The 13,207-nt window shown below is 39.9% G+C and overlaps 1 protein-coding gene across 2 annotated transcripts; it reads right to left on the bottom strand.

Annotated features, from left to right (window-relative positions):
• Positions 1–1,493: 1,493 nt before the first annotated feature.
• On the bottom strand, positions 1,494–9,498 carry LOC117846762 (protein phosphatase 2C and cyclic nucleotide-binding/kinase domain-containing protein). Of its 2 annotated transcripts, none has more exons than XM_034727885.2 (15): positions 9,238–9,498; positions 7,248–8,563; positions 6,356–6,487; positions 6,030–6,254; positions 5,807–5,932; positions 5,657–5,719; positions 5,010–5,092; positions 4,257–4,488; positions 3,770–4,080; positions 3,604–3,682; positions 3,440–3,506; positions 3,034–3,311; positions 2,711–2,898; positions 2,092–2,248; positions 1,494–1,989 (listed from the first exon to the last, which is right to left on the bottom strand). In XM_034727885.2, the coding sequence occupies exons 2-15, from the start codon at positions 8,304–8,306 to the stop codon at positions 1,744–1,746; spliced, it is 3,246 nt and encodes a 1,081-aa protein (XP_034583776.1). In that variant the 5' UTR covers positions 8,307–8,563; positions 9,238–9,498; the 3' UTR covers positions 1,494–1,743. The 2 variants fall into 2 exon arrangements, with proteins under 2 accessions (XP_034583776.1, XP_034583775.1); XM_034727884.2 differs by lacking the exon at positions 9,238–9,498 and adding an exon at positions 9,065–9,180 and having other exon boundaries at positions 7,248–8,293.
• Positions 9,499–13,207: the final 3,709 nt, after the last annotated feature.

Raw genomic sequence — 13,207 nt, 5'->3', positions numbered from 1 at the left:
TACACATTCCCACGCTTGTTGAGTACCAACCATAAGTGTACTCACCCTTGCTAAAACCACTATTCAGAGTCAACTTTGAGAAGGTTCCTGAAGACTTTGAAGAGTTCTAGGTGTACGTGTGCCACCAGTCAACTATTTGTGGAGTCATCGTCGTTGTTGGAGTTCCGCTGCTAGAATAAAGACTCGATTAAAGATTTTCGATCATGTAATAAATTTAATACTCTCTCTTTACGTTTTGGCACTGTCTATGGTATTTACTGAAGTCGTTTCATGTGTGAAACTTGATCCTGGCACACATATAATACATATAATTTATTCATCTAGTTTTGCCTTTAAAATCGGATGTGACACCTGGGGTGTTACACGTGGAGACCAGAGAACCCGGCCGGTCAACCAGCAAAATTTTGTTCAAGCAGAAGGCTTCTTAAGATTAGAAATTCCTATTCCATTCGTCCTTAAGATTAGAAATTCCTATTCCATTCGTCCTTAAGATTAGAAATTCCTATTCCATTCGTCCTAAATTATAGGTCATTTCAGCTTTTGTATATTCATACCTTTTACTCCATCCGTTCCAAATTATAGGTCGTTTTGACTTTTCTAGGTTCATAAATATTATTATGCACCTAGACATACACTATATCTAGATGAATAATAATATTTATGAATTAAAAAAGCTAAAATGACCTACCATTTGAAACGGAGGGAGTATCTAATATATATTTAGATGCATAGCAAAATTTATAAATTTATAAATACCAAAACGACTGATAACTTGGGATGGATGGATTACATAACAATCTTGTTCTTGCGAACAAACTTTTGCATCATGTCTATTACAAGAAGCAGGAGTAAAAATAAAATTGAAGGCATTTTGAAACTTATACGTATGTCAACGGAATCTGTTTTAACTTTTAATAGCACATATGACATATGTTTACCTTTGTAAATCTACAAAGAAAAGTCCAAGCTGAAGTGTAAAATTGCCAACATATGGTTCGCCCGCACCATGTGTCACTCATGTTGCTGTGTTCTATTAGAAGAATTTACAGACCAAAATTACAAATCGGCTGACAAACGACAGAAGGCTCCAAATCGAACCTAAGAATTATTGCCGTTCTTCTCGACCTTTTTTTTTTAGAAATAGAAAGAAAGTGTCCTATGCACAAATTGGGTAATTATAAAAGAATGAAAGTTCATGTGCATTAATTCCCGACACATTATCCAAAAACCTTCTTACTAGTAACTAATTATATGGAATATACAACCATGTTATTGAAGACAGCCCGCCAAGGCAGCAACATGACGAAGAAAGTTGTGCTTTGAAAAAAAAAACCTGATTCGCACAGTACAACTCCCAAGATCACCTCAACAGACAACAAAGGTAATTATAAAAAAAAACAGACAACAAAGGTAAGTATAAAAAAAAAAACCCAGACAACAAAGGCAAGTCCCAAGCTGAACTCAGGCAAAATATCCATAGAGCAAACAGTATCTTGCTGATGACGGAACACCTATTAGTATTAGGAGCCTTTTGGCATATCACAAATTTTGAAAGATTGTTGTGAGCTGACATATGATCACAAAAGGAATCTTTGGTATCAACAACTTGTAAATTTTGATCGAACTTAGCTAGATCTAGTCACATGTATACTTTTTTTCAGATGATATAAGAATGCTCCGTGAAAATCTAAAGGCGCTCAACTAGAACAAATCCATCTTTGGACAATTGTACAACTACTGAGATTACCAATCTTGGATCCATTCTGGAGCAGTAAGATCATCTGGGTCTTCAATTGGCACAGAAGGAGACGCTGTTAAGTCCTCGTTAAGAGTTTCTATACAGCTGTCCATCCGCTCAGTGATTTCATCAGGTACTGTGTAAGTCCCAGATGCTATTTGTTCCCAGTCAATGCCATCAAACCAGGGATGTTTCTTCACAGCTCCGGCACCACTGGTTCCGAGGCGCACATTTTCATCTACCACAAGTAGCTGTCAAGATGACATAGAAGAAATTTAGTGCTGTTGTATGAAATCTGAATATGTTGAAAATAAATGGACCGTTGAATTACAATTGTCAGGATTGGATATAACCTTGGTTATAAGGTCAATAACTTCCGCACTGAATATCAATGGCATAACAAGGTGGCCTTTGGCAATTTTTGAAACAGGTTCCAGTTCGCTCTCCCTCCAGGAACCGAATGGCATGTCAGACTGCAGCATGAAATAGATCAAGACTCCAAGGGCCCACCTGATCATACAAAATCAAATTACCCTGTCAAAATTTCTACTCAAGTATTCTGTCTCAAAAGCACACTCAAGTATTGTGCTGTCAGCACAAATTTCTTTATTTATTCTTTTTTGAGGTGTTTATCTCTCCATTTATTTTGTTGAGATGAAGGTATCTACTGCAGTTTGCATGTTTCACTCTGTTCTGACACTATCAGGTAGAGGAATATGCTGCACATGTATGGTCTCAAAAAAAAGTTGCACATGTACCTGACAAAAAAATTTGCCATGTGTGCTTAGAAGATAGAACTACCACAATCTTTGAATGAAAGGTCACTTAAGAAAATAACATTTCAATATTTGCATATTCAGCTGAAAAAATTGACCATGAGTTGCATAAACAGTATTATTCCATAGTTTAGAATACATGCGTGATACATTGATATGGAATGCTTATACAAGAAAGGGGTCAATAACCACTTACCAGTCAGCAGGAAATCCATGGCCCCTACCAAGAACTATCTCTGGTGCTAGAGAGTCAGCAATCCCACATGTTGTGTATGTCCTTTCACCTTCTATTTTCTTTGCAAACCTAAAATCAACCAGTTGCAGATGACCTGATCTGTCAAGCATAAGAATGTCTGCCGAAACACCTCTATAAATAATGGACTTCTGAAAATGCATAAATACATATCAGCATTGTATGTCAAGAGAGGCATCATAACACATATTCAGGATTAAATCTCAAACCAAATACATAATGTATAATATGTCAATTGCTCAGTAAAGAAGCAAATCACTAATCACCTGATGAAGTTCTTCTAGAGCAACAACAACTGAGGCTGCAAAGAATTTTGCAGATGATTCATTTAGTGGTGTGTGAAGTATTGAAGCCAGTGAGCAACAAAGGCAGCAATTCAGCAATATCCCAAGGTATGACTGATCAGCACAAGTACATAGGACTTCTGGCACACAAGTTGATTGGCTCAAGCTTTTCATAAGTTCCTTTTCCTCAAAGACTTGTACTTCCTTATGGAGATCCTGTACTCTCTTGATGTAAAACCTCTTTAAACTTCTGATCTTGTCTGGCCCATGATACAAGCAGGGAAAAAAAATTAAAACATGATTAACCAAAATATAGGAGGGTCTTTCAAGGAAATTAATTGTCCCCATAATATAGATCAATATAATTAGACAGAATTGATTATCATACCAGAGCCCCTGATTCGGACGAGACCAATCTCACTGCACTCAGCAGCATATATGCACATTTTCCATTCCTGAGAAACATATACACAACTGAGTATCAGTAAAAAAAATACCAATGAGATCTCCTAAAGCATGCTAGAGAAGAAGAAAGGAGTACTAACCCCCTACCAAATCAGATAGCTGCACTCTCCTAAAGGGGAAGTCATCATCTGCAACATTCTCCTTAGTGACCAGAGATTCTTTAATCCTGCGCAGAGGCCATACAACAGGATAAGTTTGACAATTGACAAAATTTCTTGCCTTATCTCCATAAAATATATTTCAGAGACATTACCTGGAATCAGCTTGTGAAAGTTTAGGCAAAGGCCCAACAATTGTATCAAATTTCTCCTTTGCAATAGTAGAACAAGTCACATCACCAACTGCAATAGCAGTGAACGTAATGGTTTCACCAATGAGAGTCCATTCACCGAAGTGTCCTCCCTCACCTATCTCAACCACATAATTACCATTTTCTTGACTGCTTTGTGCCTGCTTTGTATGAGCACTAATGAGATCCCAAGCATCTGAGTTCATCTGATCAGCAGCCAATACAAGTCTCACTCGACCCCTTTGAATGACATATAATGCAGAGACATCATCATTCTGAAAATAGTTTACAAGAGTAAAAACTAAGTTACTACCAGGTTGATTTTTTTAGAAAAAGGAAATGTTTTCGGCCTCTGCGACCGCACACAGCCATACTACCAGGTTGATAACCAGTAAAGAAGGGCAAATGCTCGAAAAGAGATCATAAGCAACTGTTTATTCACTCCAGTTACCTTGTCTACTATTGTTTGACCATCTGCAAAAGATACTTCAACAAGTGACTCAGCAAGTTGACTTAGTTGAAGCACTGTAAATCTTGTAAACAGCTCTACTGATCGGAGCAACTTCAATGATGCAATGTTTGAAAATTCTGACATCAGAATTCCCCGGAAATCCTCCCTCTTTAGAGCCCATAATGTTCCACTGGTCACAGCACGAACAGAAGCTTGAAGTGGCTTATTGTGCCTGTTTATGACAAAAATAAATGATGACTAGATGAATCAAACAGAGAGTACAGCCTGTTAAGCCACTTGAATTTAATCAATTTATTCCATTACATTAAGTCTTGGCATGGTAGGTTTCAGAATTCAGATTCAAGAATCCAAACAAAATAGTAATATGTTGTCTTTACTAATTCTCAGGAGTTAGCTGTTGGTCGATGAGTATTATATTCAAATAAGAGCCTTTACGAGGGTAGTTCGAAATTAAGGTTCCAAACTCCAGAGGGACACAGACAAAGTTATTCCCCAAATGGGATTCATCCCCTCATGTAAGAGTATAAGAGGAAAAAGAAAATGCATGACCGATCAATACAGGGATGCGGATAGCTACTTACTAATATTCATACCATGTACCATGTATTTTTTTTTAAAGATGAATGGTAGTGGTATAATAACCTACAGTTTATAGGTATATCCACTGCTATTCGTTATTCAAAACTTTTCCAATGATGATACTGATATAATGAACTGTACATATGGACTCACATCAGTGCTAGCTCCCCAAAGGAAGATAGCTTGTCTGCTGTATACCGATGCAGAACCTTGGTTGTTTCCTTTCCTTCTTCTTCCTGTTCCATGTAAATCAGCTTAGTCTCCGAAAATTGCGTGACATAAAAACTCGATGTCCCCCTGATTGTCTTATCTTAAGAAGATTGTGCCGCGACTCGAACCCGGGCTGGGTCAGCGAACCGCTTCTTTGGCGTGTTCTGCTGTCCAGTTGCACCGTGAGAGTGTTGGCAAATTGCGTGACAAAGATCAGGAAAAGAGGAATTTTATCAACTGACTTTATTGAAAGTTGAACCACATGGTCAGAATAAGTTCAGAATGTACTCAGCCTAAGGGACATGTATTTAAAAAGTTAGGCAGTGACCAAAGTTCTGGCATTCCCTTGAGTATCAATTTGTACAACAACTATCAGACAAGCAGCTTTATATATTACAACATCACTTTTTGCATCAGAGCATATATGAGAAACTACATGCATTTTGACCAAAAAAGCGCTGTTCTTTGAGATGACAAATAATGTGTTTCTTATCTTTGATAAAATCCTTCTGAACAAAAACTTTTACTAGCACAAAACTCACAATCTGACATCAAATTTACACATGTCATATTTAATTAGAAATTTATACCTGAATGGCCAGAACTTCATACTCACCACTACCAACTACATAGAAGCAGTCACCATCGCCACCCTGCATCACACAATATCCTTATTCAGACTTATAAGCAACCTAAAAATGCAACCATACTTGAGATAACAAATATAGAAAGGTAATAACCTGCTGCACTACTATATCCCCAGGTTTCACCTCAACCCGTTGCATACAATCAAGTAGAACATGACATTGCGAGTCAGTAATCTTTCTGAAGAGGAAATGATCATGTAGTACCCGCTCAATATGCGCCTTCATATCATGGTATTTGAGGTTTGTCAGCAATAGGACAGCATGTAACTTATCAAATAACGAGAAAGTTTGTAGTGATCAAATCGTTAGACCTTACTTGTTCTTCCCATGTCTTTCGATGAGATGGAGATGATGGGACCCATAATTGGCCATTTTCTAGAGAACTTTCAAGAGCCCTCAATCTTGCGCGTGATAAATCATGTCTGGAACGCTGATTGTTTGTGTTGGAACTTACTATTAGTGGTGATTCGGAGCATGCCAGTCCTACTACTTGTGGTGAAGGCTGTAAAGACACTTTTGTAACAGTCTGGGTAGATTCCACCTAGTAGAACAGTGAAATTAAAAAATGGGAGGCTTCTTCAGGGAGTTTGATGAAACACGGTACAGAAATAACACGAAGAAACCACAAAGATAGTTTCATACATCAGTTAACCCATTAATATGCACAACTATGATTGTAATATCATCTGTGCGAGTTTCATACTGTAGCCAAAGACGATAGGACTCAGCAACAATTTCTGCACATGCATCTCGAGGATCCTTGTATTTAGAAATCTGCAAATTCAACACCATAGTGTTGAAAGTTTAGTCCATATATAGTTTAACTTCATTAGAAAATGAGCTATTTTACGGTACACAATACTACTACTTGTGGTATATAGTATATATAAGATCTAACTGTTCGTTATTATGGATAATTTAGTAACTATTAAATTATAAAAAGTGATATTTCAAATGGAATTGTCTTTTAAACTTTATTCTAGTGTAAAAAATAAAATTATATAGATGCCATTTGGGTTTTTTTACCATAATACCCTTATACTACCTATACTACTCATGTTTACTACCCATACCATATGTGAAGGTTTCAGTAGTATACAATTAATCTTGACTATTGGATATTTTCATACTAGTCCTTTTCGAACATTAGTATAGACTAGTATTGTGTAACGTAAAAGAGCTCTAGAAAATTTGGTTTTCATTAGAGGAAAGAATTTAAACATTTAATTCAAATAACACTTTATTGTAATTCCTAAAATGAGGGGTTTGACCAAGTACATAGAAAACAAAACAGACATTAGGGGACAATGAAAAGTATAATGAATTTCCCTCACAGGTGGACACCAACATAATTCCTATATGGTGAGTGATGACTGCATGCTAGTAGCAACTTCGCTAATTGCGTAGGAAGTATTTCATATCTAGTACATCCACACAAGTGCAGGGATCAATTTCAGATTTAAAGTGCTCCAAATGGTCTGAATTGTGAATGATACAAACAGTAAAGATTATGCACATAGTAGATGTAACTTACCATGTCGACAACTGTTTGACTGGAAAGGAACTCAAATACTCCATCACTAGCAAGAACAAAAAATGGATTTTTGGAATTGAGATCCAGAACAAAAATCTCGGGATCTGCAATGACACCAATGGACTCAGCAACAGAATCTCCAATGCTACGTGTAAAAGCAGTTCCTGGGTACATGCCATTTTGCACCCATAGCCTTGGAGGATCACCATCATCACTTTCTTCAGTACCCCAACACTGCACATCTGGGTTCTTTAGCCCCTCTATTTGATCCAAGGTCAGAACTCTAGCACCACATTCCTTGACCCTTTCAAGCTCATCAAACCGGTAAGGAGTTTGATCTATGGAGAGATCAACAGCAACAATATTGTCCCCTCGTTTTTCAGCAATAACAGCACGTGAATCGCCAGTATTTGCAACGTATATAGTTTTACCCCTGACCAATATAGTGATTGCTGTAGTACCACTCATGGAGTCATCCAAGTTGTCATCATGAAGCTGCGAGTTTGTTGCCACAAAAGCAGAATGAAGAGCTAGCACAGCATCTGTACGGAAGCGATTATCTCTGAGCAGGTTCTCACATAATCTTCGCTTCACAAACTGTGAGCACTGGGCTCCATACTCTCCATGACCATCAAACACACCAAAGAAGTGGTCATCAGGACTTGCTCCAAATGGGGTATGTATGCAGTAGCTATCTTGGTTTGGCTTGTCCAGTGATTCTGGATAGTAACCTCTTTGAGACAAGAAGGAGTATCTCAGGTCATAGTTACCCAAAGGGACCTGAACTTTGCGCGAACCATCAGGAGGAAGAAACTGTGATGAGACCCTTGATAGTCGACTGATGCCAACAGTTGATTCCCTTGTGTTCATTTGGTTCAACGAGTCGTCGTCTTCCCCGAGATCATCAGAAGAGTCATCTGAACCACCGATTCCCTTTCCCCTCCCCCGGCTTAACTTTCCCCTTGATTCTCTTGGGGAGTCAGGTGTCTGCCCAAGGCACCCACTTGAGCACAAAGAGCACTTCAGTTGTGAACAACACTTGGAAGCTGAACAGCCCATGAATCAGAGGTAAAAGCAGCTTTGGTCAGACCAGAATAGCACGAACAACATGAGCAACAGAAAAAAAAAATCCTCCACTGTATCAATGAATTGTCTGAGCGCATGGACCAACTCAGAATTTACAGAATCTGAGAAACTTAAACAGCCATTGACCACTCTTTAAACGGCACTTATTTTACATGTCAGAAGGCTCTCCCTTTGATAGTTTATTAACAATCAAAATGGTGTGAGTTGAGAGGAATCCGTCCAATGCTCACCTGAAATAAAACAAAATGCCTAGCAAGTCATCAATAGCCGGACAAAGTGCTTCAGAAACAAAATTAGCAAACTAACTGCTTTCCGAGAGAATTTATGCAAACCAGTTGTTGAAACAAAAAGTAAACAGCATATGTGACGTAGGAAGCTTCTGTTGTGCAGCATACGTAAATGCAATCTAATAAGTCTAATTCTCGTAGCTCTGAACTTTATGAACTCCAAGAAATGCTCTGTAAGTGATGAACATGGATGCTACACAAAAGCAAAAGGGTGATCAATGTTGCACCCACAACAGTAAAAAAAAAAAGAACATTTTGCATCCAGTTCTACCAAGATTTCTACAAAAGGAAAAGGACACTGTAGGAACTAGCAGAGTCCCCTGACCAAAAAGAGTCCCCGAACATCCACAGTTCACTTTTTGCATGATATCTTTGCACAGCTACATACAGGCAAGAAGAGTAGAACTATCACTACCAAAAGAAGAAGAGTAGAACTATCACTACCAAAAGAGGACGAACAAGAAGTAAATGCCCAACTCCAAGAGCCCGAAAAAATGTGGAAGAGCCCGACATGGAACATTCGACAAGACTACTGACAAGTCTGTACTTGGTGTTCAAGAACCGCATAAAGACGAACAAGAAAAAAAGAAAAGAGTGTCAGGCATGTGGAGACTCACTGCAGCAGAGATCGGCAAAGGAGGAGGGGAGCACCGGCAGCCGCATATCCGGCTGCGTCGGCGGCAGCCTTTTGTGAGGAGAAGAACGGATAGGGAGAGAGAAAGAGAGGGAGGAGAGGAGAGGAGAGGGGAATTTGTGAGGTGGGTAGAGGAAGCAAGCAAGGCACAGCGGCCAAGCAGGGGGGAGAAAGAGAAAGGGAGAGGAGAGGTGGTGGTGGCAGTAGAGTAGCCGCTAGCTAGGCAGTGGAGGGAGGGAGGCAGGCTACAGGGTGGAAGGAATCGGTGATGGGCATTAATGCAGCGGAAAGGGAGAGCCGGAGAGGAGAAGCGACGCAAGCGTGGTGATGCCAACCCCACGACACCAGCCTCGTGGGTGCGGCTCTTTCTCGTTGTGAGGTCCTAGCCAAAAATGGTTCAAGTTCCAAGCAACTAATTTGACAAGGATTTGTGAGAAATGCAATGAGATTTGATCGAATTCGTCTGGCTTGTCTAAAAATAATTTTATTCTTTTGCCCATAAATAAGCCATTTAGATTACAATATGACTTTTTTTTTTATCGAAGTCAGCAGGGAATCTCCTACATATTTTTTTAATAATTTTTTTATTCACATTATGACTTATTATGACATCAAGAAGATAAAGAGGTTGGGAAAAAACACGTGACCACTAGCCTTGTATTTTTAGCTTCTCTTCACACTTACAATGCCGCGAGTATTTACGGAATATACAAAATGTTCCAATTCATATATGACGATATGACATTGGGTTCGGGTATGTTATAATTGAGCCTAACTTTTTGGTACAAAAGGCCCAAAATGAAAACCATAGTTCTCTTGAAACTACACTACAACCGATTCAGTTCGAAAATCTTAATCTACATATGTCATTACTTTTACTGTTAGCATACAACATTTAACCGAAGAAAATGCATACAAAAAAAGAGAAAAGGTTGGAGGTTAACTTAGCGATTGAAACACATAATCTCATCCAAATCCTACTGTTAGTGCTTGTTATTGAATTAAAGGATCGTGTTTTCGTTGATTTGTTTGAAGGAGTCAATAATTGGAAAGCAGCACCAATCTACTCTTTGGTAAGGACGGGTAAAGACACGACACTCTCACACACCCATCAGCCCATCACCATCACTTTCATCAGCTTAAAGAGTGTTAAGCTGGATAGTTGAAGCTATACTTTTATTCCCAACAAAAAGCCACACAATTTAACACAAACTAAAACAAAAAAGCCCCTATATAATTCAGTTTAATCATACCCTTACATTCTAGGCCTTTGATCGATTTATCCTCCAACATTAAAAATTTATCCGGAGCCAACAAAAAAATATATATAAAAAAACCCCTCTTTTCCTTGGAAACGACAGTTGGCAAAATTGAGTTAATCTGCCATTATACTCATCCAGGAAACAACATAAAAAGGTTGTCCAAGGCAAGAACTGCAGAAGCACAGTGCCCTAGCCTAAAGGGGCACAGGGAGGTAGCTCCCATTGCCATGGGCCCTGCAGGGGGAGAGTGAAATCTGGCAGGAAATGCCATGTCGGCACCTTCCCCTTTCAATGAATCAGCTGGTCCCTCCGCTCGCTCTGATCAGTTGGTGACCCGTTCACTCAACCAATAGCTTCACAACAGTGCTCTGCTCTAAGAGGAAAAGGAAATGGCCTTCACGGAATCAGCATTCAAGAAAACATCTTCCAATAAATATTCGCATTTGAATTGGCACTGGCAATATAGAAACAAATATTTTTTGTCTTTGAACCGGTAATATAAAAACTGCATTAGATTGTTAGTACTTTTTTTTTTAATGGAGGAGTAGATTGCTGGTTTGGGAGAAGACAATTTGGCTGGTCGATTAACTGACTGAATCTTCTTTCAGGACTTGGATTCAAAGGGTACATTGGGAATTTAATATGCCCGGTCCGTTGTTTGCTTCTCGGTCACACGTCACCTTAAAAGTATTGAATTATTGTGATGTTTACTAAAGTGCATGTTTAATTATTAGGATGTTACTAGATCTGGTTAGGCGCTGACAGTTCATCGACGTGCTTCATAGGATGTTTACTAAAGTGGTTTGGCATTTTGCTCCAGAAAAACTAGCTACCTGAAACTATTTCGAACTAAATGCTTCTTCAAATTTAATGACCAATTTTGGGTAACTGAGATTCCTGCAGACGGTAAAGAAGCAAAATTGGTAGGACCGATAAAAAGTAATTTTCCGTAGTTCACCACATACTTATTAGATGTTACTCTAGAACGACATAGTATAAGTTTACAGAGAGTAGTCTTTGACTTATATGATTTGGAAGCAATATTGTAGTGATCCTTAATTAATACAAGATAACTGGTGCACTTGTATTTAAGGTATAATTATGTAGCAACATATCCTCTGAGATAATCCAAAATGAAGATGTTGCACTAGACTATTAGTAAAAGGAAGGTTAGTATGGCACTAGCTGTTACCTTCGGTCAACTTTAGTTGAAGTTTCATGTAGCTTATTTTTGTTGTATCAGATGTCAAGCTTTGTTGACCCGATCACGGTTGCTAAAGCTTTATATCACATTGCTAGTACCATCCGGAAACTTCTTTGCCAATGTCAAAGTTCCGGCATCAAAACCAAACACTGGCTGGTTCGTCTTAAATTTCTTGGCATTTCCTAATATTAGCTCAACCTTAAGTTACGTCTGGACACTCCGATGATGGTGAAAACAGATGCTTTCTTTAACAATCTACACCACTGTGTCTCTCGTTCTCATCATGGCACATGGGTTTTTTTTTTCGGCCTGTTGGCGCCGTCGCTGAGCAGGCAAGGCAAAGCCCATGCGATCGAGTACGCGACGATATGGAGAGCACGGAAAGCTAGTGCTCGTAGCAAGGTAGGCGTGGCAAATTGTCCGCAAACGCCGCGCGAGAATGGAACCCGTGGGGGCAGCAGCAGCAGCAGCTGTCCATCGAGGTGACCGGCGGATGGCAAAGGAAATAGTCGTGAGGACTGAGGAGGCAGCACGGAGAGACTGATAGCACTGTGCTGGATGGAGGGGGTGTGTGGCTGTACGTAGATGCATGTGAGCTAGCAACCTTTTTCCTGTGGATCAAAGTGAACCTAGCTGTGTGTCTGTGACTCTGTCCATACGCCCGTATGGTCGTATGTGCATGTTCATCCTCCCGTCCTTTTCCACTTGCTGGTTAGAATATACAGCTTGATGGAACCGGACAACGTCGGAATGTGGAAAAGGGAGAGCCGCCTTCTAGACGACGCGAGAGGTGCGCGACGACCCAAACCTCTCGACCTTCGTCGGCCGCCACCACGTACGTACCGGTGACTGGTGGCGACGACAATGGTCAGCAGCGGCGCCGCCTACCTCTTCCTCCTTTTCCTTCCTTCTTTAATTCAATCTAGAGTTGGATTTCCTGCTTGATTGTGTCCAAGAGTTGTAGTATCGTTGATGCAGTTCGATCAAACAGCCGGGCGTTGCGCTCTTTCCAGATGAGCCAGATAACAACTATCTGAAGAGCGTGTCGAAGCCTCGCCTCCGTTCTTTGGCCTGCAGCACACAGACACTGTACTACTGTGATCACTCATGCTGTCATGCATGATTGGTGCTCGGTTTCTGTTCATCTGAATGGAGATCAGCATACATGCATCAGCCAGCAATCCTGACGCTATATAAGTTTGAACAGAAGGAGCTGGAAGAAGATGGGCTCAGTTCAGACTGGACAGCGAACACATGATTGCCGGCGCATCAGGGAGATGCAGAGTCCAGATCTAGCAGCCAGTGTGGGAGGAAGATTTGCTACAGGCTACAGCGCAACCATTTCCGGAATGTTTTCATATCAGTTGGCTATGACTGTTGCGTGCTTGCTAAAGGATTTCAGGAACAGATCACCGTTCTACAGTACCTCTCAAGAAAATTAATGAGGATCACATCGATTTCGACTTCAGAGCAGCCGGTTCGACTGG

The sequence above is a fragment of the Setaria viridis genome, chromosome 1 (genome assembly GCF_005286985.2).
Source record: "Setaria viridis chromosome 1, Setaria_viridis_v4.0, whole genome shotgun sequence".
Lineage (NCBI taxonomy): Eukaryota > Viridiplantae > Streptophyta > Magnoliopsida > Poales > Poaceae > Setaria > Setaria viridis.
The sequence above is the reverse complement of the archived record's forward strand: the minus strand, read 5'-3'. Positions and strand labels throughout refer to the sequence as shown.